The following is a 23,978-nucleotide window of genomic DNA, read 5'->3' on the forward strand; positions in this document are numbered from 1 at the left end:
ATTCATTTTCTAAACCGCTTAATCCAATTCAGGGTCGCGGGAAGCTGGAGCCTATCCCAGCTGGCTTTGGGCGACAGGCAGGGTACACCCCGGACAGCTCGCCAGTCCATCGCAGGGCCACACAGAGAGACGAACAACCACTCACGCTCACACTCATTCCTAGGGGCAATTTAGAGTAACCAATTAACCTAACATGCATGTCTTTGGAGGGTGAGAGGAAGCCAGAATACCCGGAGAGAACCCACGCATACACGAGGAGAACATGCAAACTCCACACAGAAAGGCCACTGACCAAATCCCTCCCAGCCAAGGATCGAACCAGTGACCTTCTTGCTGTGAGGCGTAAAGTTTCTGAAGTTTAAAGCAAGAGCATTAGCTAGTCTTCACGTCTATATGACAACCATTTGATGTTTTAACGTTGAGCAAGTATTGTAATGGTCAAATGCATATTCTGAACAAATTCAGCCTTTGGTTTTCAGACAAATGAATAAACATCTCAAAGACCATTCAAGAAATCCTTTTGACGTGCATAGGTGGGTTGTACTGGAATCTGCTTCAACCAGTCTCCAGTCAGAAGAGGTTTGCCTTCAAATGATGTTGGGTGGTGGTGAGACACAACTCTTGCTGTGACTTCTCAGGTTGCCTTTGTGTATGTGTTTGCCACTGCCATATTTCAATTCTTCTTTAATGATTAAAATAATAGGGAAATTAAAGAAACATATTTTATAAACAGTGAAAATGTCAGATATGATAAGAAACATAGCTGTCAGCAAATGAAATTGACACAACTTTGGTTATGCCTTTGATAAAATGCTTTGTCGCCCCTCTGTGGCCATAGACACACATTACACCAATTATTGTCAAAACTACAAACTGCAGTAAATATGTAAGTTGACTGGAGCTGAACACACATTAAGTGAGGTCATTTTTATTCCCCAGTTTCTAAACAATACCAACATCTTAAGCTTTCAGAACAGTCACGACATTTTGTAACTATCCACCAAGCACCCTCCTCTCATCTGCCACTGCCCACACACACTGCTCCTTCATCAGTGGTTACTGGGTGGCTTAAACCTGTGTAAAGGTTATTTTATTGTGGTCTTCTCCCAACTTAAGTCCAGCTATTGCTTACATAACATTGAACAGTTGGTTCTTTGATATAAATTATGTTGTACATGTACAGGTCTGTTTTAAGCTTTTATCCTTATCCACCATTTAACAAAAAGACTGTAGCTGTCAGAGCATCTCAGCATTCATAGCATTCAATTCAGAGTTCACCCCCTTATTGTATGAAGGAAATAATGATAAGCCCACAGTTGAGCCGGAGTTATTAATGTCATATAAATCTAATTCTAAATCACAGCTTTAAATATGCACCCTTGTGTATTATTTAACTTAACTGCTGACAATATATGAGCCTGTACTGTAAAAGTAGGTTAAACCTTTCAGTGTCTCATGGGAGTTGTAGTCCATTGGTGGTTTACTTGATGAACATTACTAAAATATTAATCGGTTTGTCTGAAATGTAACCGCCATCTGCATTTGCTATCAGATACAACACTAATTCAGCTCATAAACAGACAGAGGATCTCTGGAGCAGTGTGAACTTGATGAAAACTTGATGTGAGAAAGTCTGGACAGCTGAACCATAGACATGAGCTGAACAGCCGAGCCCGGAAGCAGGGCGGGACCTCGGCTCTCTAAAAACATGGCCGTAAGTCCTTTGCAGCGTCAGGTACTGCGTTGGTTGAATTAGTTTGACTTTGAGGAAGTCCATGAGGGTAACAAATGTAATAACAGGTGTCAAGAAAATGTAGACCACTAGCCGGCGCGTCCATTTTCCCCACAGTGTGATCTCTGCGTTTGAACGACACTTATTTAGTACTTCATGCTAGCTAGCTATTCGAGCTAACGCCGACGTCTCTACGATAACTTCTGTCAACTTTTTTCAACCAGCTCGCTGCTGACTGCTTGTCGAAATGGAGGTCGCCTACAATGCGTCGATGAATATTTTACACTGATAAGTCTTGGCTTAACTCGACTAAGGATTGAACCAAACTTTTCCTGAAGGGTTGCCATTGGATTGTTTTTCATTTTACCCCCCCCCCCCCCCCCCCCCCGCTGGCAGCAGTCAAGCGCCCACCAGGCTGTCTTTTACTGTGTGAAAGTTGCAGGACGGACGTAGACAATGTTTTCTGTCAAACCCACGAAACCAACTTTCAAATGTTATCTTCCCCCAGTCCAGGTATGTTTATATTTGCCTGTCTGCCATGGCAAGTGATATTGTACATTTTCCACGGTATATTGTCTGGTTCTACTGTCAAATGTTTTCCAACTACTTAACACAGAAAATGACTGGCTTTTTAGATCACCAGTGGTTAAAGTTTAATTAGCTGCATTTACATAAACATTGTGGTTGAATGCACTTACAAACTACTTGTATTCTGCGTGACTTAATACGTTTTATACTGACTGATTCCCATCTCTCCTCCACACTTCAGATGGATATATTGATCTCTTTACTCTATTTTGGTTGAGAGCTATTACTAAAATGAAGCTGCTACATTGTTGGAAATCGTTTTATTTTTTAATGATTTGTATTTGTGGTTTCATTTTGATGAATGGTTAAACGATGCACATTCTGATTAAAAAAAAAATCACATATTTTTCAAAATACTGAAACATTAAAACCACATTAATGTATTTGAACTAGGTTTTACGTACATTTATCTCCATTTTAATCTTCTCACAAGTTGTCAGATTGATCTTCCTTTTATGTAAAATAGCATGTAGAATATATAAACCCACATAACTTCATATAGCTATAACAATGTTTCATAATTTAGAACTCAGATTAATGAAATACTAAATTAAAGTAGCTGTCGTATTTAAACAGTATATCGCTGCAAATACACTTTTTGTTTCCCGGTACTTTAATGTTAGTTTATCTATTTATTGTTGTTATTGTGACATTTTTCTTATATTGCTGCTTTGATACTTTACCCTGTTAAACAAAGGATCTGACTTTTTTTTTTAGCATTGGGACTGGCAGTATCTTTGTTGTGACATTTTTTAAACTAAAATTGTGAAATTACATGCCTAGCCTAAAAAACACCTCAAAACCAAACAAAAAAACTGATCACCTGAAATGATCTAAACTAATAGCTAGAGATAGATTGAATAATTACTGCATTGAAAAATGATCCCATCTGTAGCTTCTCATTTCTTGTTGAAAGAAACTTTGTGTGGTCATGGAAAAGATGTTGGTCTGTTTTTACGAGGCAAGAAATCATTTCCATGCATCAAGCAGAGAAAACATCAAAGGAGATTGCAGGAACTACTAAAATTGGGTTAAAAACTGGAAAGATAGTGGAGAAGAAATGTGGTGAGAAAAATTCTGAATGATGGTTCTTAATGATCAGTTCAACATTTGCTGAAATCAAATAAAAGAAAAACAACAGTAGAACGGAGGGCAATGTTTCATTGTGACAGTAGGCGCTTTTCTACATGCAATGTGAAGGAAACTAAAGGGATTGCAGCTGAGCCGTAAGAACTGTGTAGCGATATGAAAACCACTAAGCAGTGAGACTAACTGGAGACAAAGGCTTAAGTTAACTGGGGAGCATGATGATTGGACTCCAGAGCGATGGAAGAAGGTTGTGTAGTTTCACCCTTTTCCAGAGTGATGACCACATCTGGGTAGAAGAGAGGTAGATGAAGTGATGGAGCCATCTTGCTGCTTGCATGTACTTCTCATAAGAGTGTAAAAACATTTTTAGAGATAATTGTTGACAGGCTTTTGAAATTTTTTTTTTTTTTTTTAGTGCCACATTTAGGTTTTGAGCGCCTCCATAGGTATTGGAAGTTTAGCTATTTTCCCATTTTCATTGGCCACCTGGGGCCTCATTTATCAACCGTGTGTATGTACAGAAGTGTGTGTTTGAGCATTCTCACACATCTGTCTTCCATCTGCACATACGTCTCAGTCTGTGTCCTGCAATGCTTTTTGAAAAGTTTGTCTTGAATTGTTTGTTGTTTGATATTGGACAATTTAATAATTTTATCATTTTTTTAAAATAAAATATTTCCTTAATATCATATCATTACTGCTCTTATTTAAATGTGCAGTATTTATTTTTAGTTGTGTTGCATTTTGTTTCAGAGGATTGCTAAATAATATGTATCCCCTGCATTTAAACTCATGCAAGTGAGGTTCAGTTTGTTTTTGGTTTTTTTTTGTTTTAATAAATGTTTACTGCACTTGAATGAGTGATCGGAACTAAAAGTGGGTTTGCTTCTTTCTTTTTCACTATCACTCCAAAGAGAAGCACAAGCGACTTCGGCATGACTTCTGAAGCGAAGTTGTTTGTTGTTTCTCTATACAGTTAAAGAGGCCGTTTCTGACTCTAAATGATCCAGAGCAGATGATTTAGTACTTACTTTGTCTTAAATGTAGTGGTAAGTACTTTGTACTTACAACCACTATAAATTTCCCATGTAGGATGAAGTTTACAACTGTTTCTATGAATGACTGATAAATGAGGCCCCAGGTTTGAACCCCATCATGAAGGGGTATGTGCTGGAGAAAACTTTGCACAGTGGCTGGACTCTCCTATCTTCATGACAAGATTTTGGTGAAAGATTGCAGAAGCTTATTGAAATAATGCTAGAGCGAATGTGAGTCAGAATCAAATCTAAAAGGTGATTGAGCAAAATATTACGATGTGACCCTTTTGTTTTCTTCTTTTTTTTGGGGGGTAGACAGTATTAAACAAAGCATGCACAATGGTGCAGTTATCTTCTTACTCGGTGAGACTAAGGTAAAATACGTTCAGCATTATACAAATGTGCAGATTTTATGACTCACTACTATAAAAAGAAACATTTTATCTTCCTTTTGCTTTGCACGCTCATTGCAATGTCAGGTGAAATCTCTGTAGAAGACTGACGAAACATCCTACCGTCTGTCTCTGGATTCTCTGGAGAGATTAAAAAAAAAAAAAAAAACATTCACCCCTGTGTGGATACAGGTTGCTATTTGCCCATGTTGCTTACAGGTGTATAACGTTTCTCCAGACAGTTATTTAACATTTGGTATTTAGCATATAGAGTTTTAAAAGTAAGTGCATGACTTCTTTCTAAGCTCTGGTTCTGATAACCAGAAAAGGGAATTTATTCAAACACTGTCATCAAAAACTTTAACAGCTAAAAGACAACATTAAAACTGGGGTAGGTAATGTTGGGGAGCTCGCAACATTTGAAAGTGGCACCCTGTCTTGGCCGCTCCCCCTCTGGTTTTGTGCCTTGCGTGATCCAAAGCTTTTTTTTTTATTCACAGCTTTTTCCACCAATGATTTTCTCTTTCTCGGCTGTTTAGCGAGAGGAGGCATGGAAACCGAACCGGGTTGGGGAAATCCTTCCTGCATTTTCTCAGCCATGTTTGCCTTCCGAGTGTCTTCTTCACTATTTGTATTTTCATTCTAACACGCTATTTATATGTAGGGTGTGGCTATCAGGTATGTGCTACGGGAGGTGGAGGAGGGGAGTTGGGAGAAGAAGCTTACAAAATATAAGAAATGAGCATCTTCAATTTGGTCAGAACATTTGAACTGGTCAGAGTTTTTACAGATTTACAGTAAACTGAGGGGTCTAACTATATTTTATTGTTCATGATTACAAAATGTATAGACTACTATCAGGACCACTTCACCCAGAGTAAAAAAACAAACATGTCTCTGAGCAAGATTACCAACTCCAGCTTTAAGCTTACCTTATTTATTCACTTACACTCCCAACAAATGAGCAATTTAAACTAATTATTAAGCAGTTTAAGCTAATAATTAGTTTTTTGTTTAATAGCATTAAATGACTTTTGTGTATCCTTTAATACGTGATGTAAATAGAGCTTGAAGCAAGCTTATCATCACGTTGCATGCTGTTTATGTGGTTTAGTGTTGATACACTGTACATCACCAAAACAAATCTAAACAGGATGTTCAGTTTGTCAAGTTGATTGACAGGGTTGAAATTACAGTGGTTTAAAATGTGCAAAACGCTATTATAAGTATATTCTATTCTATGCACTTACCTTCAGAAACGGTTTATGTGACATGCTATGTTTTTGCCGCAACGACACATTTAGGTGGCCATTTTCTGGCACTCTGTAATGGCAAAAGGCATATTATTGCTGTAATTGATTAACCACCTGATTAGTCAGCGCATATCTGATATTTTCATGTGCCTTTTCTATTGGTTTTTTTTTTAACTAGACTGATGTGAAAACGATCAACCCACCTATCAAAAAGTTGGAGCCCAAGTTACTTCCAGGTGAGTTTTTCTGCATCATCATCAGTGTCCCTTTAATCAAACAAGAAGCATCAGTTTGATCCAAGACCTGATAGACATGTTTTGTATTATGACATTACAAACGACATAATCCCAGTAACCACAATGAAGACTTTGTGTTTGTTTTTCTACAATATCTTTTGTGTTGTATACATTCACTCTTTGCTCAGGAACATTACAGCAGACTTATAATGTGGCGTTAACTTCAGTGTATTTTTTTTTTGCTTCAACATGCTGTGAAGCTGTAGCATCAGACTCAATAGAATTATAATATTTTGTAATAAATGCACAACATCTGCTCCCATTGCTATAAGTACCATTGCTGCTTATGTTGCACACTTTTTCAAGATCTCCCTTGCTGTTGTTGTGCCGTATGTCTTTATTTAAAGGTGATACACTTTATTTAGTTTAATTTTTTTTTTTTTGGGGGGGGGGGGGGGGGGGGGTACTTAGAACAGCTCTGCAAGTCTGCAAACATTTGTAGTATTTTATCTAGGTCTGAAGCAACATGACTTTGTTTAATTTACCCACTATATTTATGGTCACATCAGGTTATAATCACATTATAGCTGTTGCTTCTTTGTCATTGTGATTTGTGAGGCAGCCAGATGAACAAGTTTCACGATCAGCTTCCTCATTTTTGGCTGTCGAGCCTCATTTGGTTCCTGCTCTGAGGCAAAGCTTTGAAGTCACTTTCTGTTGGACTCCACCCTGCTGGCTCAGTTCTCTTCATTTGGAAATTTGTGGGGCAACTTTTTATAGCCGGTTTCATGTCTGCACCTGAATTGTCATCTGATCATGTGAGGGGACAAAGGTCGTGCTGCTCTTCAAAGATTGTGCGCATAAAATACTGCTTTGTAAGAGCACAACTGAAGTCAGCACTGTAATGTGACTTGCATAGGTCAGAAGTGTGTGCGGAGGGGAGGCTAAACATCCTAATCATTCACACACATTTGGGTGTCGTGTGGGCCATTTTTGTTTTTGTGTCATCTTTATCACAACCACAGGCTTGAAGGTTTGATAGGATTAGCTAATTATTTAAAATCTTCCTTGATTGCATATCAACTTCATACTTTTAAAAAAAAAAGAAAAAAAAAAAAGGCCAAAAACATAACAAGATTGCTGGACATTTTCTCTTTTCGAGAGGCCCGAGGAGTTTTGCTGTATTTCTGTATTTCCTGTCTAGTAAGAAGAGAAGGAAATTAAATGTTGGTGTGGAAAAACAAAAAAGGAGCACTTGTCTGTTAGAAGAGTTGTATTTGTCTTTAATAATAGATTATGACATAAAGGCATGTAAAGACTTGTTTGAACTTCATCCTGCGTGGTGGTGTTTATTTTAATAAAAGCCTGGAAAGCAGAGGATTGTGGGCACAGTTGTCATTAGCTCTGACAGAATACATGTGTCCTTCCTCCTGCTCTAGTAGATTTACGATCAGTAACCAAATAATTCACACAGGGCTGGTTTGAGACAAAACTAAACAGAAGGATGCACTATGTTCTTTGTCTCGGCCTTTTATCATCAGTTTCTCTTTCTCTAATACGCTGAAGTTTTATCCAATTGGTATTGAGTTTAATGTAAGGCAGCTTTTTGCAGTTTGGGGGAAAGAGATATTTGAATTTTGACACTAAAAGTCACCCATCTTTACAGACATTAAAAAGACAGGTTTGTTATGAGGGATGAGGTTGCATATGTGCATATGTGCGCTGTGTGGTTGTGTGTGATGATACATGTGTGTGAAAAAGAGTATAATCAGGTGTATGTTTTTTTTTTTTTTAATTTAAACATTTTATGAATGAGAATGTGAAAGTTGTTGGGTTATTAGTATTTTTTTTTTTTTTTTCAAAGTAAAGTTTTAGGCTACTTTTGTATAAAAAGTGCTTGATGAATAAAGTTTCCTTTGATTACTCTTTAATGAAAGTTTTCTTTGATTAATAAGTAAATGGGTTTATTTAGTTTGGTTCAGGTACTTAAATAGACTGTGTAGGAATTGAAATTACCTGCAAATGTTGCTTCTCAGCACGCGAACAGGAAGTGCAGACTGGAAGTTTCATGCTCTTCCTTTTCTGCTGTCGTCCCCAGGCGAGATAGTAGTTAATGAGGTGAACTTTGTGAGGAAATGCATCAACACTGAAAGCAGCCAGGATGACCTTTGGGGGAAGTTGATATGCACCAACTTTAAGGTCTCCTTCATTCCTCAGGATGCACCTCTTAAGCAGGTATTTGTGCTTATTTTTTTTTTCATGTAGTGAAGCATTATTGTCATATTATTGGAATTGATTAAATTATTTTATCAATTTTGTTTTCTTATTGTAATAACTTTACTAGAAACCACAGTTTCATAAACTCCTCACACAGTTTTTAACCTTGTTTAAAAAAAAACAAAACAAAAAAAAAACCAACCCAGAACTACAGTCTGTTTTGTTCTATGTATGATAAACGTTGGTACCACCAGTAAACACAAAGCCTTGTTTGAACGTTAATGCATCTGGCAAAGAGGAAGGAAAACTTACTTCTCAGAGATATCGCACGAGAAGTGAGAGAACAGACGTCATTTCCACCAGAGCAGCAGATTGTGGGCATGATAACAAAATGAAAGCCAATTGTAGTTCAGTCTCAGGACACCAGTCACTGTTTGATATAATATATAACTGAATTATTTGGGATTATATGTTGTCTAAAAGATGCTCACATACTTGTGTTTATGTTTTTTCCTTTTTACTCCAGAAATCCCAGTTTTCCCACCTGCTGCTTGGAGAACATGATATCCCCCTGACTTGTCTGGATCAAGTGGTAACAGGTACACTTACAATTTATTTTGATGAATAACTTTATTTATAACTTTATTTGTAAGTCATTTTACATTAGTCTGATAATATTGTTACCTTAGTTGAAGATTGCCAAAATATCTTGGAATACCGATATTATTTGGTGAATTGAATGAACAATTGACCCTGTTATTTTATATTTAATAAGAAACTTCATTCGCGACAGGCTGATTTGTTTACAATTGTGCTCGTGTCTTTAAATGCCGCATGTTGCAAACATTTTTAAACTTTCTCACCACCTCGATCATGTATTGTATTAAAACTATTAGTTTAACCCGCATCAGTAAAAATGCGCAAGTGGGAACTTTCCACATCATGCTTTTCTTTGTTAACCACGCCCACATCAATTGTCTGACCAAATGCACAGTACTTTTTGGACTCCTTGTGAAGAAAGTTCTGCTTAGCTGCTGCATGGAGAACCACTCACATCCCCCAGAACATAATTGTTATTTTGATCTCATGGTTTTAAAAACAATAAAAAAGTTCTCGTGGAGTATGTAATGTCCTTAAGAAAGTTATTTTACGGCAGTGATCCACAGTCTTAATTATCAACAGATTGGTACAGTCTACTTCTCATTAATTTTTGATAAATTGGGACACTGGTGGTGTGTTGTTGTTTTTCTCCGGGACTGCAATCAGATTACACGTGATGTCACAGGCAAGCAGTGTTGGGTGGCAGTGCAGCCTGGCTTAGTTTTTTTTGTATGTCATTGATGCTGATTGCTGACACTGCAGAGGCAAACCATCCACAGCAAAGTTTATGTTTCAGTGATAATGTAAGAGGTTTTTGTTTTCGTTAGCTTGTTTTTGACCCGTGTCAACTTGGCAAGCAATATCAGTTGTAAATTAGTTCAGGCTTTGTGTGCAGGTATTGCATCAGCAGTCTTAGTCTTTGCGGCAAGTAGTAGTCAGGTTCAGCATTGTGGCCACGGCAACGTGAGCTGCTTACTGAGGTACGCTGAAGGCCCAGTTGTCTTTGTGCCTGCACCTCCACTCTGTCTCTCATTTTCTCTGAGGTTTATTTCCTTGTATTGAACATGTGTTAATATAAATATCCTGACCTTCAAATTGAAAGGACCAGCAGTTGACACCATTAATAGAAACAAACTAAAGTTTGTCCATATGGATGTTAATTATAAAGATGCGTGGCTCTCACGGCAAGCTTCCCTGCACAGAGATAATACATCTTAGAAACCCAATAAGAAACTCATTTCTGAGTTTATTTTTGGATGCATAAGTGTTTGTAACATGTACAAACACTTTTGTCTTGATGATGAAGAATTGCTTCTGTGAGGTTAAATTGGAGCTCAGTTATGTGGTCTTGTTTTGTCTCACACAGCGTGACGGTGTGTTCAGACCAAACGCGTTTTGGGCGTCAAACGTTCAAAAAGCTGAACGCTCGACACTGGTCACTAAACTGCCACTTTTGTGTCTGACGCCCAAAATGCTCCCAACGCTCCTCCCGCTTGTCTGGAGCGAGCGGCGGAAAAGAGAGGGGGAAAGGCGACCCCCCACCCCCCCCCCCCCCCCCCCCTCTCCAAACAAAGCGTTGCTAGGCAACAGATCCTGCTACGTTGCCAAATCAGTTCAGCTTTTTAGCAAGGAACGGTAATCCTAAATTTTGCATGGAGTAATGGCATCTCAGCCCCGTGTCTGGGTTCACCACAGAAATCCTCCAGGAGCTGCGAGCTGATCGCTCTGATTGGTTGACGCCCCACGTCAAGCGGCCAAAGTTCAGCTTTGCCCATCTTCGAGCTTAAAAAACTTCTTAAATTTTTGGCGCGTTCTGCGGACACCCAAAACGCAACACGAGAAAGCTCGATGCCCCCTTGCCGCGCCTCCACATAGACTTTACATGGAAACCTGCCGCTCTTTGTCTGAACACACCATTAGACTGATTCCAAAGATATTTATCCTTGTTAACATTACAGAGGGCTGGAGCTGCTTGGTCCCAGTCAGTCTCAAAGCCTGCTTGACTCCAACTAGCTTAAATAGATCTAGTAGATTAGGCTTAAATGTTGACTTCACTTTTTCTAAGACCATTTTCTATTTGTCGACCTGTACTTTAAACAATCTTTAAGTATTTCTTCATAAAAACAAATGCATTGTCTTTCAATCTATAATACTGTAATTATTAGGAGGCAATAGGGGTTCAAACATTTTTTTTATTCTTGTAGAGAAGAGTAACCACTTGTGCTCTATACTGTATTTGTAAACTCTTAATTTAGGATTTCTATTTTTGTATGTTCCTCTCAGTTAATGATACAAAGGGAAAGAAGAAAGTATTGAGCTCCAACCAGAAGCTGAAGTTCAACCCAACTGAGCTTATTCTGTACTGCAAAGACTTGCGCATCATACGGTTCTGCTTTGATGAGGCTGGGCCTGAGAGCGCCAAAAAGGTGAGGAAAAACGGAAGCATTTCCCAGTTTGCTTTGATCTTATTCTGTGACTGGGTTGTGGTTTTAGAAGTGTTTGATGTTTTAGCTTACAGTGTGCAGTGTACCAATGTTTATTTAAAATGTCAGCAAATTCCGATTAGATTTTTTAAAATTGGTTATTTATTGATAAGTTCATGAATAAAAAAATAACAGAAAATAATGATAATATGGTGCTCTTGGCACAGATACAGATGACAGAATCCTAAAGTTATTAGTTTTTATTTTGGCATTAATGGTCAGTGGAAGGGTTGGGTTGTGTGCGTGTGTGGGTAACGTGTGTGTGTGTGTGTGTGTGTGTGTGTGTTTTTAAATGTGAAACTGTTTTTTAATTTCTTCATGTTAAGCACTTTGATATGCATTTGTATGAAAAGTGTTTTACAAAAAAAGTTTTGATTTGACAGTTTTAGGATATGAATGCCAGTATTCACACAATTTGAAAGCATTTAAGATCAATGCCTATTAAGGGGCCACAACTAAACATTAAAAAAGTGTAATATCTGTCCAAGTTAAAAATGTGTGTGGGGTTTTTTTTTTTTTTTTTTATAGATCATTTTGAAATTTTATTGTAGATCTATTTTTCTTCTTTTTCTTTTTCTTCTTCTTTTGATTATTAATAATACTTCCTCATAAATGGTTTCACTGAATTTTCTGTTTCTGTCCATTTCCTTTGCGTTTGGTTGGATTTTTTAAAAAAAATTTTTTTTTTTTGACAAAACCTTTCCTTTAATGACTACATCATATGAACTCACAACATTTCAGTCAGCTCTTGCCATCACCTCTTTCTCAGTGACATATATTTGTCTCAGCAGAATTTTTATTTGCAGCTGTGTCACCCGTCTTGTGAAAAGAAATAGCGATTTTTCAGGAAGTATGTTCATTAACCTAACAACAACGGAACATTGAAAACAATGCTCATTCATAGCAGAGGAAGCAGAATTTGATCCTGACTGGAGGAACATTTGGCGGTGTGAGTCAGACTCGTCTCCTATACAGAGATGGGACACATAGATGTTTTCTTCTTGATACCAGTAAGTTAAATGGTCCAAATGGATCATTGTGATGGTATCAGAGTAAAAAAAAAAAAAAAAAAATCTGTTTCTTTAGTTCAGGAAAACGTGTAATAGTAGTTCATACAGTAGGATAAAACATTCATTAGTATATATGTTATTCCCTTCATGCACAGACATGTTACGCCCTGCAGGAAGAGATGTTGTGTTGTGAGTTCTTAGGTTTCAGAAAATGAGGAACTTTTTAAAATTGCTGTAGATTCTGACTGTAATATATATCCTTACAGTGTTACTGGTGTGAACAGTTACTTCTGATCACATCATGTCGTCTCGTTGCAAGTTTCACTTTAGTCTTGAAAGACTTGCCGCTCTCTAGTAAACACCTATACCATGATTGGCAGTGTGGAACTGTTGTGATCAGATACATAAATTAGTATTTATCTGTTAATTTAACTGTCCCAACTTATAGTTTTCCACTCTACATCGCACAATATGATATCTTTCTGGTAAAACACCATGTCTGCACTTGCAGTTTGAGTTCATTTATAGGCAGCGTGTATGTAATTACAGTGTGAACCTAAAACTGGGCTTGGTTTTTTTTTTCTGTTTGATGTACAGAATTTGCCAGCCTGTAATAGCTTATTTTACCATAAGAAATTACAGAGTTGTGAGCAGTTTTTTCTATGCATGCACGCGGAAACACGCACATTCTGTCCACTGGTGTTTTTCACAGCGTTATTAGTGAATAGGCTCCTTTGTTAGACTCTGGTGGAGCTGCAGAGGTTCGACTCCATGGCAGTAAGCTGTCACACATTTGCTTTTTCAGGTCTGACTTGTGCTTGTGTTGCTGTGATTAAAGAGTTTATTTTAGCACACTATTTTAGCCTCTGCAGCTGAGTGGCTGTGGTGAAACCAAACTTGCCTTAACACAGATTTTACCGTTGAATTTTAATTGGTGTGTGACAGTTGTGGGCTTTTGAAATCATTTTCTTTATTTTATTGTAGGTTTGCCTCGCTATTGCCCACTATTCTCATCCAGCTGATCTTCAGCTGCTGTTTGGCTTTGAGTATCAAGGACGGCGTTATCATGAATCTAAAGGTACTTTAATACCCAGACATACTTTTTTTTTTTGTTTGTTTGCTTTTTGTTTTTTATTCGTAACGCATCATGTATCTGACACTGACCAGTTCTGCCATTTTTATTCCAAAAATATGACATCAAAACTGAACTACTTTCTTTTTTTTTTTTTTTTTTTCTTTAGTCATAGAAAATATGTTAAAGTTTAATCTGTGTTTTTAGGGGAACAAGTCAACGGCTCCACCCCAAAAGGAGGATTACAGACCCCTGTTTTTGACCGTTCCTCCGACTGGGATCGGGAGATCAAGAGAACGGGTGCTTCAGAGTGGAGGGTTTGCTCCATCAATGAGAGTTATGCCATCTCATCAAGGTTTTCAACTTATGTTGTTTGCTGATATCGTTTAAGCATGTCTGCACCCCAGCATCTTGTCTTAAATGTTAAACAGTAGATGTAAGAAACATTTTTAAACATTCTAGGACAAAAACGCTGCATTTTCTGCTCAGTTAAGGACCTTTTTGTCATGAGAGAAATGTTGTGTGCTTGTCTCTTTAGGACAATACTTGCTATTCAGCTGAGTTTAGTGGTGACATCATGGTGGGGTTCAATGTGAGAATTGTAATTTGTAGATAAAATTAGAAATGCAAAATCGCTGGTTCTTTTTTAAAAACCAGCAATAATCTGCTTCTTTTTTCAACTTAATTAACAAAATATGGCCACTGCTGAAGATGATTAGATCTGATTGGTACATATGTTGCCATATTTTGGTTAAAACAAAACAAGTTATTTTTAAGTATTACACCATGAAATACGTTCCCATAATGCAAGTTATAAAATATCAGCATCAAGCAATCATTCTAACTAAAAACAAATAAGGAGGATTTCTTCCATGTTGGGAAATGAAGAGTTTAACTTTAATATATTATGCTGCTCTCTGTTTTATTTTCTTAAAATCCATTGTTGTATCCAAATTATGTGTAACAGGTTTTTTTTCTTCCTTCTAATCTCCCTGTTAGTCTTCCAGAGCACATTGTTGTTCCAGTTTCTCTAGCGGATCAAGATCTTAAGTCTTTGTCGTCATCCTTCTCTGATGGGCGCATTCCTGTGAGTGTCTATGCTCTGATGTCATCATGTTATGCAAACTTTCTTTAGCTTTGTTGTTAGACCTCTGTTATGTTGTGAGCTAATTTAAAAATCACCAGTGGTGTTGTTTCCAGTCAATACCCAATGATCCCAAGTTGCAGTTAAATTGGAAAAAGAATCTAATTTATTTTCTGAAACTGGTCAATCATAATTCATCTTTTTCTTTGTAGCTGTGGTGCTGGAATCACAATAATGGGAGTTCTCTTGTCCGCATGGCCAACATAACCGATCCACTCCAGCAGAAGAAGATTTATCAGAGGTATTCTATTCACTGCTTTCACGTTGCCGGTGTATCCTCCACCAAAGACAATTTCCCAATTAACAGTAACCGTTGACGGATATCTGTGTCTCTGCCAAAATTGCAAGATGTTATTTTTCTCATGCTCAGGATTGATACAAACTATGGTACAATTTAACAAAAACAGGCTTAGTTGTTTTGCTGGTTTTCTGATATATGGACAACACCAACTCCAGTCGTCCATCTTTCTCTGTTGCCTCCATAAAGGAATTAAATGCATTTTATTATTTTACTTCAACTGTCAAGTTTAATTTTTTATCCATTTATTACATATATTATAATTTAATATATTTTTATCATTGTTTGTTCAATGTAATGAACTTCAGGTTGACATCTGCTTTCTGTCGTTGCAGGATCTCTGTTGCTGTCACTAAGAGTCACCCACAATCCAGTGATGTCATCAGGCTTGATCTGGACAAATGTCTGCCTAATATCCAGGACATCCAAAGTGCCTTTGTAAAAATCAGACAGGTCTGCGTCTTAGGTGAGATCTGTCGCATTTTTTCACAGAGACAAAAGATGAATGTGCACACTGCTAGTATTCAACCTGTGTGTGCAGCATACATTTGGCCTTTGTCTGAATGTTTAGGATACATGAATATGGGTGTGCAGTTTTATAAATGTAAGTGATTCATTATTTTGATTCCCAGAACCATTTGAGGAGTCAGAGGAGAGGTGGCTTTCAGCTATCGAGAATTCACGGTGGCTGGAATATGTCAGGTATGTAAACAAGCTATGTAACTCTGTATAAACCATGTGTTGTGGCATTCTAAAGGAAAGTTCAATAATGTCTTGAAAGACTCTTAAGTAATGTTGTTCCTCTCATACCTCTGCAATGTAACCGGCACAAACATTTTGTAATGTTTCTAATAGTTTTGCATTGGTCAAATGTCTTTTTGTTTTCATTTTTATACACTGTACATGGAAGTCACAGTTTATTATGGACAATATAATAACACTGTAATGTGAAACTGTATTGATTATATGTAAAATGTGATTTTTTTTTTTTTTTTTTTTTTATAAATTCACTTATGAAGTCAGTCCCTTTTTCCACAAAACTGGTATTCTCTTTTAGTATATGAAAATCAATGGTCCATGTTTATTGGAAGTCAAAAATAACGTGCAGTGTCTGAGACATTGTACAAACTCTAACATCTTATTGAAAACACCAAGAACAAAAATAACTTTTGAAATCCTAAATGTAAAAAGTAATTTCAGTAAAATTTACACTGAGACAAAACACAACGAATGACGGTAAAATTGCACATTATAAAAAAGTGCCTGCTTCTGCATTTTAAGCCCAGTTAATCAGCAACAAGGACTGAGGACCAATTCTGCAAACCATTGTGAGAGATAAGTTTATCACTAAATCTAGAATTAAATTAGAATTGTGCAATGCAAATAAAAATGCACATTTAAACTAATAGGTACAAGATTTAGAAATGGTGCAGTTTATAAGCCTGAACTCATTAGGGGGCTAACCTAATGGCCCCTCAATGTGATGCACCCAACCTCTGACTGAAATTATTTTTTGGGAAATCATTGATGTCAAATCCTTCAGGCTGAAGTTGAGCAGAACCACACAGATGTGTTTGCATGCTGGCGTGTTTTTTGCATGTCACTGTTAACTATATGCAAGCTGGGAAAATACAGATGGTCAAAAATGTTTTCTAGACAGTCTAAAAAATATTTATATCAAAGGGAATTTTAAATTAAGTCTGTATGGTATGAAAATGGGGAAGTATTTTACTTTCAGAACTAGTATTTCTCTTTTCACTCGCAAAGTGTGAAAAAACAAATTGCTGCAAACCCCAACATGTGGCTTGCACCAAATTCAAAATGTGCACATTGAAATATGACCAGTTTCTAAATTTAATAAGCTGTGTTTGGAAAAAAAAAACTGTACTAGAAAAACATGGCAAATCTTATAATTTTGTTTTTATTCATGTTATAAACTGCTCCAACTTTTGAAAAATAGGATTTAGTCTACTAGCACCAAATCATTTAACCAGTTTATATTGTGTTTAAGATTCTGAATGTGCTTCCCTCTCCATGTTTTTTTCCCCTCCATGTTTTAATCCATTTTCTTTTTGTGTCACAAGGGCATTTTTAAAACACTCAGCAGAAGTAGTGTACCACATGGATGGAAAGAATTCCTCTGTTATTCTTCAAGGTAATTTATTTCTTAAATAGTTGAGCTGTAGTATTACTGTAGCTGTTGTATTTTTTACATGCCAGGGAAGTTAAGCTGATTTTAACTAGTCCTTTTTAATTGTAATATTAGAGCTGATTAAAAAAAAAAAAATAAAAAAAAAAAGTTTAGCTACTGTGAATTCCATGTAAAGCATGTCCAAAATCCTCGTCTGCTGCAAAGTGCTTGCTAAACTTTTTGTGTTTCTCATCCTACACGTGCACAGAGGAAGACGATCGGGATCTCAACTGCGTAGTTTCCTCATTGGTGCAGCTCATGTTGGACCCTCACTATCGCAGCTTGACCGGCTTTCAGAGTTTGGTGCAGAAGGAATGGGTGATGGCTGGCCATCGCTTCTTGGACAGATGCAACCACCTGAAGAAGAATGATAGGGAGGAGGTATGCATATAATTTATATTTAAATTAATTATTGAGGAGGTGAGCGAATGAATTTTCTTAAGCCAGTCTTGCATCTTGACATGTGTCTGTGTGTTTTCTTGATCAAGTCTCCACTGTTCACACTGTTCCTGGACTGCGTGTGGCAGATGATGAACCAGTACCCAGCAGCTTTTGAGTTTACAGACGCCTATCTGACGGTACTGAGTGACAGCATGTGGATCCCACTCTTCAGTACTTTCCTTTTCAGTTCTCCAAAACAACGTGCTCAAGTCTTGAATGTAAGAAATTACACATATTATTGATCATTTTTAAATAATTTCTTAAATCTAATAGATTATGGTGTTTCTTTTACTTTGTTTATATTGTGTTCAGTATGAGGAAAAGATTGAGAATAATCCTGTCTTTAATCTATAGGACTTTGCAAAGAATAAAGCCATCCCTCAAGGAGAAGACCGCACGGTGTTTTTTCCTCCTGTTTGGGAGTGGTCACAGCAGTTCTCAGTCAGAGATCAAACCCTCTTTAACAATCCCATGTATGTTGGCAAAGGAGCTGCCTGTGTTCAGAATGGGGAAGTGAAAACTTTCAAACGCACGAAGGTATTGAAAATGCTATTTCTGATATTGACATGTGATAAAACACTCAGATAACAGTTATCTGGAGTGGAGAAACTATTTTTCAATAAGCAGCGAAGTTGAATTTTACATCTTAAATCATCAACAGACAAAGTATCACACTTGTTTTCACTTTCTAAATGCCACTTTGTTGAGAGGACATCATGTTGTTTTGCTTGCTGAGTTGTTGTTCTGTGTGATACTGTGATATTCAGGTCACCATTCTATCTGTGATGTTCCACTGCCCTCCTTTTTGAACGTCTAAGGATTTATTTTGTATTTTAGTTCTTGTTCCAGTAGAAAATAGCTGGAGTTAATAATCTAATGGTTAGAGATTTGGGGTTTTCTGTTGGTTAATTAGTTGCGCCAAGGTAGTTATGTTTTTGCCAATGTTAATCTCGCAACTTTATTGAAGAATACTAGATGGATTTTTTATGTTGTTTTTTTTTTTGTTTTTTTTCTTTTGACCTAAGAATGTATCTTGCTCTAACAAAGACTCCATTCAGTTTCTGGAATGATCTTTGTGCATAAAGTTTCAAAAGGATTCTTCACAATAAGGGGGAAAATAAGCTGCTTGATGGAGGTTCACTCTCTGAGCTTTTCTAATTAGCATATTATTATTTGTGTTTTCATTAAAAAAGACCCCCGTTAATGACTAAACTGACAACATGGCTCCCTCTCTCTCTCATTTATGTCTGCTTAGAGCTGTGTTTCTCAATTCTGGTCCTCAGGACCCCCTGACCTGCATGTTTTATAGGTAACCCTACCTTATAACACCTGAGAGAAATAAAGGGCTCATTAACAGGCTGCAAAGAATTTGATAAGAAAGTTAAAAAATCTGACTCAGGTGCTTTGGAGGAGGAACATGTCTAAAACATTGCAGAGCGGGGGGGGGGGGGGGGGGGATTAAGAAACACTGCCTTAGAGCAAACCAACAAAGCACTGACTCTACACCAGGGGTCTCCAACTCCGGTTCTCGAGAGCTACCATCCTGCAGGTTTTAGGTGTGTTGCAGCGGGGAAACACGAGAACCTGCAGGATGGTTGCTGTAGGACTTGAGTCGGTGACCCCAGTTCCACACCTTAACACCCCCCTTTTATTATTTAGTCACATTTAGCTCCATATCATAGTTTCTCCTGCTTTCAAGGTGAGAGTCAGATTAATGTTTTTATTTTATTCATATTGTTGCAGTCTTGTCATCTCATTCCACACACAGTTAAAACTTAAAGAGAGTCTATTATTGCACATGAAATACAAATTTTATTTTTGTTTTTGGATCGCCAGGATTTGAAAACTTTGGCCCTTCTGATTTTTTTTTCCCCCTGCAGTTCATGTCAGGTTAGAATAACCTGATCCTGTGTGTTCTTCCTACAGAAAAGCTACAGTTCTTCCGTACGAGTGACGACTACATTGCAGCGTAATGGACTGAAAGGTGAAGAGGATGCATTTCCCCGGCGGGGTTCTCTGCTTTCAGAACTCAAGCCTGATTTCTCACCAGTGAAAGATGAAAGCCCATCAGAGCGTTTCTTTAGGGAGTGGTTTTCTCGCCCTGTTGACCAGCAGGGCCTCCTGATTCCCCTGCTCATGCCTTCCCATGTAGCGCTCTGGAAGCTCTTCTTTCTACGCTGGGTTTCTGAAGCGTGCATTCCCAAAGGAGGCACCATCACTGCCTACCACAAGCTCTCTCAGCTAGTGGATGAAATTGAGATACTCCAGAACAATCTCAGGCAGTACAAGGGACCCAGTCCAGGCAGCACATCATTTCCAAGCCCTAGTGGGCCCCCTTTAGACCAAAGGAGGATGTATTTTAAGGCCAGTTCCTCAGATGATCCTCCTCCAGACTTCCTGTCATCTTCTTTTCCCTTCACCCCTGTGGGAAACCTGTGCCGACGAAGTCTCGTAGGGACTCCCATCAGCAAATTCCTGAATGGGGCGAGAATCTGGCTTTCAACAGAGACTCTTGCTAATGACACTTTCTGAAGATGTTGGGTTTAAGGGCTCTTAACAGATTAAACAGATAATCATCTTATTTACGATGACCTCTTTCTAAAATACCAGCTTGAAGCATGACAAAGTTGAGTTACTATTCTGGATTCCACCTTGAAATTATTTACATGCTAGAATTTGTGCCACAATTCCCAAAGTAAAGCATCACCTGTAGAACTGAATCATTATTGTCCATTACAGCTGAAGATTCAGATCCCTTAAATCCTTTTTATTTACTAGTGGGTTGTTGTTTTAGGGTCTCTTAGTGGTGGGAAAACATTTTATGATGCAACCATGTATTTCAGTGTTTGTCAAGCTTTAGCTGTGTGAACGTCTTCTTTTCTTAAACATCATTTTAAGTCTCACACAAAGGGTGGGAGATGTTACCAGTTTGGTTGGGACCACCCTCTCCAAAATTTGTACGTGATTATTTGCATGTTTCAAAGTTATAAGTAACTATTGTTGTCTGACTGGCTGTGTCTGTTCTGTTAACTTGTTCTTTCTTTAAATGAATTGGTCAGCAAGTCTTCTTCACTATTTTAAATTGGGACTTTTTTTTTTACGGTAGCAGTGGCGATGCTCTTCAGTGAACACTGACTTTCAGTAACTATTTGTTTTTGACTTCCAGGAGATTGAATTGAAATTTTATTGTACATTTTTTCCTAATGTTAAAGAAAGAGGAACATTGAATAACACAGCTAACAAGGAATTTGTTCTGCAGTTGAGGCAAACTGTATCTGGCCAAGCTGAATGTAAATATGTTTTCCTCCACAAACTTATTGCAGATTGATGCGAGTGCTCATATTTTAATAGCTCTTGTGGAGTGTTGCAATGAGTAACAAATGGTAAGATGTCAGGATCCAACTTTGTAGAGTTCTTCTATTTTTAAGGACCTGTAAGGGCCTTATCTCTGTAGCATCATTATACAGTTGATACTGATGGTAAGCAGAGCTGTGAAAATGTTACTCTGTGGTAGATATTTCCACTCTTTTGAATGGGTTGTTGTAAACCTTTTTTTTTTTTTTTTTTTTTTTTTCCCTCTAAGGGCCTTCTGGTAAGGACCTGAGGAGAAACTGTTCAAATGAGCAGAAGCTGAATTGGGTAAATCATTGAAAGTCAAGTTTGACTCAAACCAGTAAATAGTTCAATTTCAGGCAGTGAAGTTGCTTATCCTATTAGAATGAAACTGATTTTAAGCAGCACATTAGCAATAAGGCATCCAGATACCAAGGCTCATAAAAGACGTCTTAATTTTAACGTGTTTGTGACAGTAGGAGTTATTTGATGAAAAGTCTGAGCATTAACTGAATACACTGTTCAAGATCCTGTGTATTCTGGATTTTTCTTTCTCTGTATATAAGATTATAATAGAAAAAAGAAAAGAGTTTTCTGCACTTTCAGGCAGGATTATGGGGAGCATTGTGTGCAAAGATACTTCTAAACATTTAGCGAAGCGATTTTGAGGATTTTCCTTGTATGTGTACCATAGAAATGACTCCAGATATTTGCTACGAGCTAATCATGGGAATGTTGGAGACACATCTATGCAAATGTATCAGTCATCCAAAACCCTGTTTAAGAACTATCACTGTATAATGTCACTGACAGCTCAGCATTCGTTACCAAACCCTTTTGTAAAATTGCATACAAAACCACTGGACGTCTTTGTATGTACTCCATACAAAAGGAACTTAAATCTTGAACAGTGCCTAGTGATATACAACAACCTTGGGATTCTTTGGCAATAAATTGTTCAGGTGTATCTTAGTGTAGTGAATAACGTGAGTGCAGATCTGCTCTCTCAATGCTATTAATTGCACATTTTACCCACATTATAGGATAGATTATTTTAAAACATTTGTTGAATATATTTTTGGGCAAATATAAATACTGTATATGCTTGAAATCTTTCAATTAATATTTTTGATTAATGGTACTAAATCATTTCTATTCATGATTAAGGCTTTATACTTAACGGAAATATATTTATGTTTTCTGAGTTTTTTTGTTTTTTTGTTTTTTTTTAATTATTCTCACAATCTTGCACTCTGCTGCAACTGTATGACGGCTGTGCTTACTCTCTGGCACAACTTGATTTTTTGATGACCAGCAGATGTATTTATTCAATTATGCAAATGTTCTCAAAGAGGGATGCAGTTGCTACTGCATATCCTCTGTGCCTTTGTGGGGAGATTGGTTTTAGAACTGTATTCTTAATCTGTTGACTTATGTTTTCTAAGACAGAATTTTACCCATTCTGTAAATCTAGTTAAATTCAGGGGAACTGCACTGAGGCTGTTTTTCCTTGCAGAAAATGAGACTCGACTGTGTATAACGATCATTACATTAGTTTTGAAATGAATCCGTGTTCTGGTTTTTATTTAGTTGACGTATGTCTAAAAAAAAAGACTTCATAACACATTATTTGATTTTTTATTTTTATTCTGCATTTGTTTAAGCAGGTTCATTCTAACAGATGAAAAATAATTTTTAAAGGCATCTTGATCAAGTCTGCAGAAGCACTGTAACCATATTCTAAAACCAACAAATCGAAGTGTTTTCCTTGATGTTGAAAGGGTCAGTTCATGAAAAAACTCAGATTTGCTTGGTTATACATGGAACAAAAATACATGAAAATATAAATAAATGTTTACCAAAAAGTAAGTGTTGATATTTTCTTGTTCTTTTTCACCATGAAGATTATTTCAGTTTTACTTAAATTAACTATAATGAAAAAAATCCTTTGCCAAACCCAGATACTTGTTCTACATGTTGGTAAGAAAACTGACCGGAGAAATTACCAAACATTAGTGACAAGCATACTTGTATAACTATGACAAAAGCAAGAAAGCCAGTTTTCTCAAACTTATTGTTGGTTAAACCATTTTTCTACAAGGTTATGCAGTTACCTGATACTTGAAGTTAAATGGAGGAGGACATGCACAGGAGGGAGCAATAATTCCACCATGAAGGGATGAATGAATGCACCAGAAATTCTCTGAAGTTACATGATTTTTCAGAACAGTAATGGATCTTGCAAACTTCAGAATAAATGATGTTTTCTTTTTGCACACTTCTGCATATTAAGGACGTAACTGCTTTCATGGTGAAGCTCAGCACTTTATAAAGTTTGAAGTATAAGAGTCAGTGCGACTGTAGGTGGTTAAGTTTCTCTTGAACAAACTGAAATATTTAATAGTAATTTAAAATTCCTTCAGCTGTATGAAAGATGTGGTTTATAGCCAACAAACACCAGTGCAAAGGGTTAGCATATTTAATTTAAACTGAGCTGCTGTGTGCCCACAGCAGGTGAAAGAAAAGTGTCTCCAGCAGATGATGATTACACCTCTCTGCCACAACACATAATTTCCATTTTCTTTCTCCGTTTATTGTCCATCAGATACCATTAATAGACATAGCAATAAATGCACAGGTGTATGATAAAACAACTTATTTGTTTCATGGTTTCAGTGCTCTGACACTAAAAGCCCTTAAGAACATGTGACCATGCTAAAGAATTTAAAGACTACGATGCAAGCCCTTTACATTTTTCTTCTGTTGGAGATAGTAAAAAGTGTGACAAACTGTCTTAATTCGTACAAATTCTGCTTCATTTTGGATCTTTAAGTGTAATTATTTTAAATGCATCTCGGAATT

At 37.2% G+C, this 23,978-nt stretch overlaps 1 protein-coding gene across 1 annotated transcript; it reads left to right on the forward strand.

Moving 5' to 3' along the window:
• Window positions 1-1,841: 1,841 nt before the first annotated feature.
• On the forward strand, window positions 1,842-22,891 carry mtmr10 (myotubularin related protein 10). The gene is made up of 16 exons (XM_079242573.1): window positions 1,842-2,245; window positions 6,270-6,327; window positions 8,426-8,562; window positions 9,071-9,143; window positions 11,428-11,570; window positions 13,622-13,715; window positions 13,917-14,064; window positions 14,709-14,796; window positions 15,006-15,094; window positions 15,487-15,617; window positions 15,784-15,853; window positions 17,236-17,306; window positions 17,551-17,723; window positions 17,831-18,001; window positions 18,138-18,320; window positions 19,710-22,891. The coding sequence occupies exons 1-16, from the start codon at window positions 2,189-2,191 to the stop codon at window positions 20,313-20,315; spliced, it is 2,292 nt and encodes a 763-aa protein (XP_079098699.1). The 5' UTR covers window positions 1,842-2,188; the 3' UTR covers window positions 20,316-22,891.
• The last annotated feature ends 1,087 nt before the right edge of the window (window positions 22,892-23,978 follow it).

This window comes from Telmatherina bonti (genome assembly GCF_933228915.1).
Source record: "Telmatherina bonti genome assembly, chromosome: 1".
Classification (NCBI taxonomy): Eukaryota; Metazoa; Chordata; class Actinopteri; order Atheriniformes; family Telmatherinidae; genus Telmatherina; species Telmatherina bonti.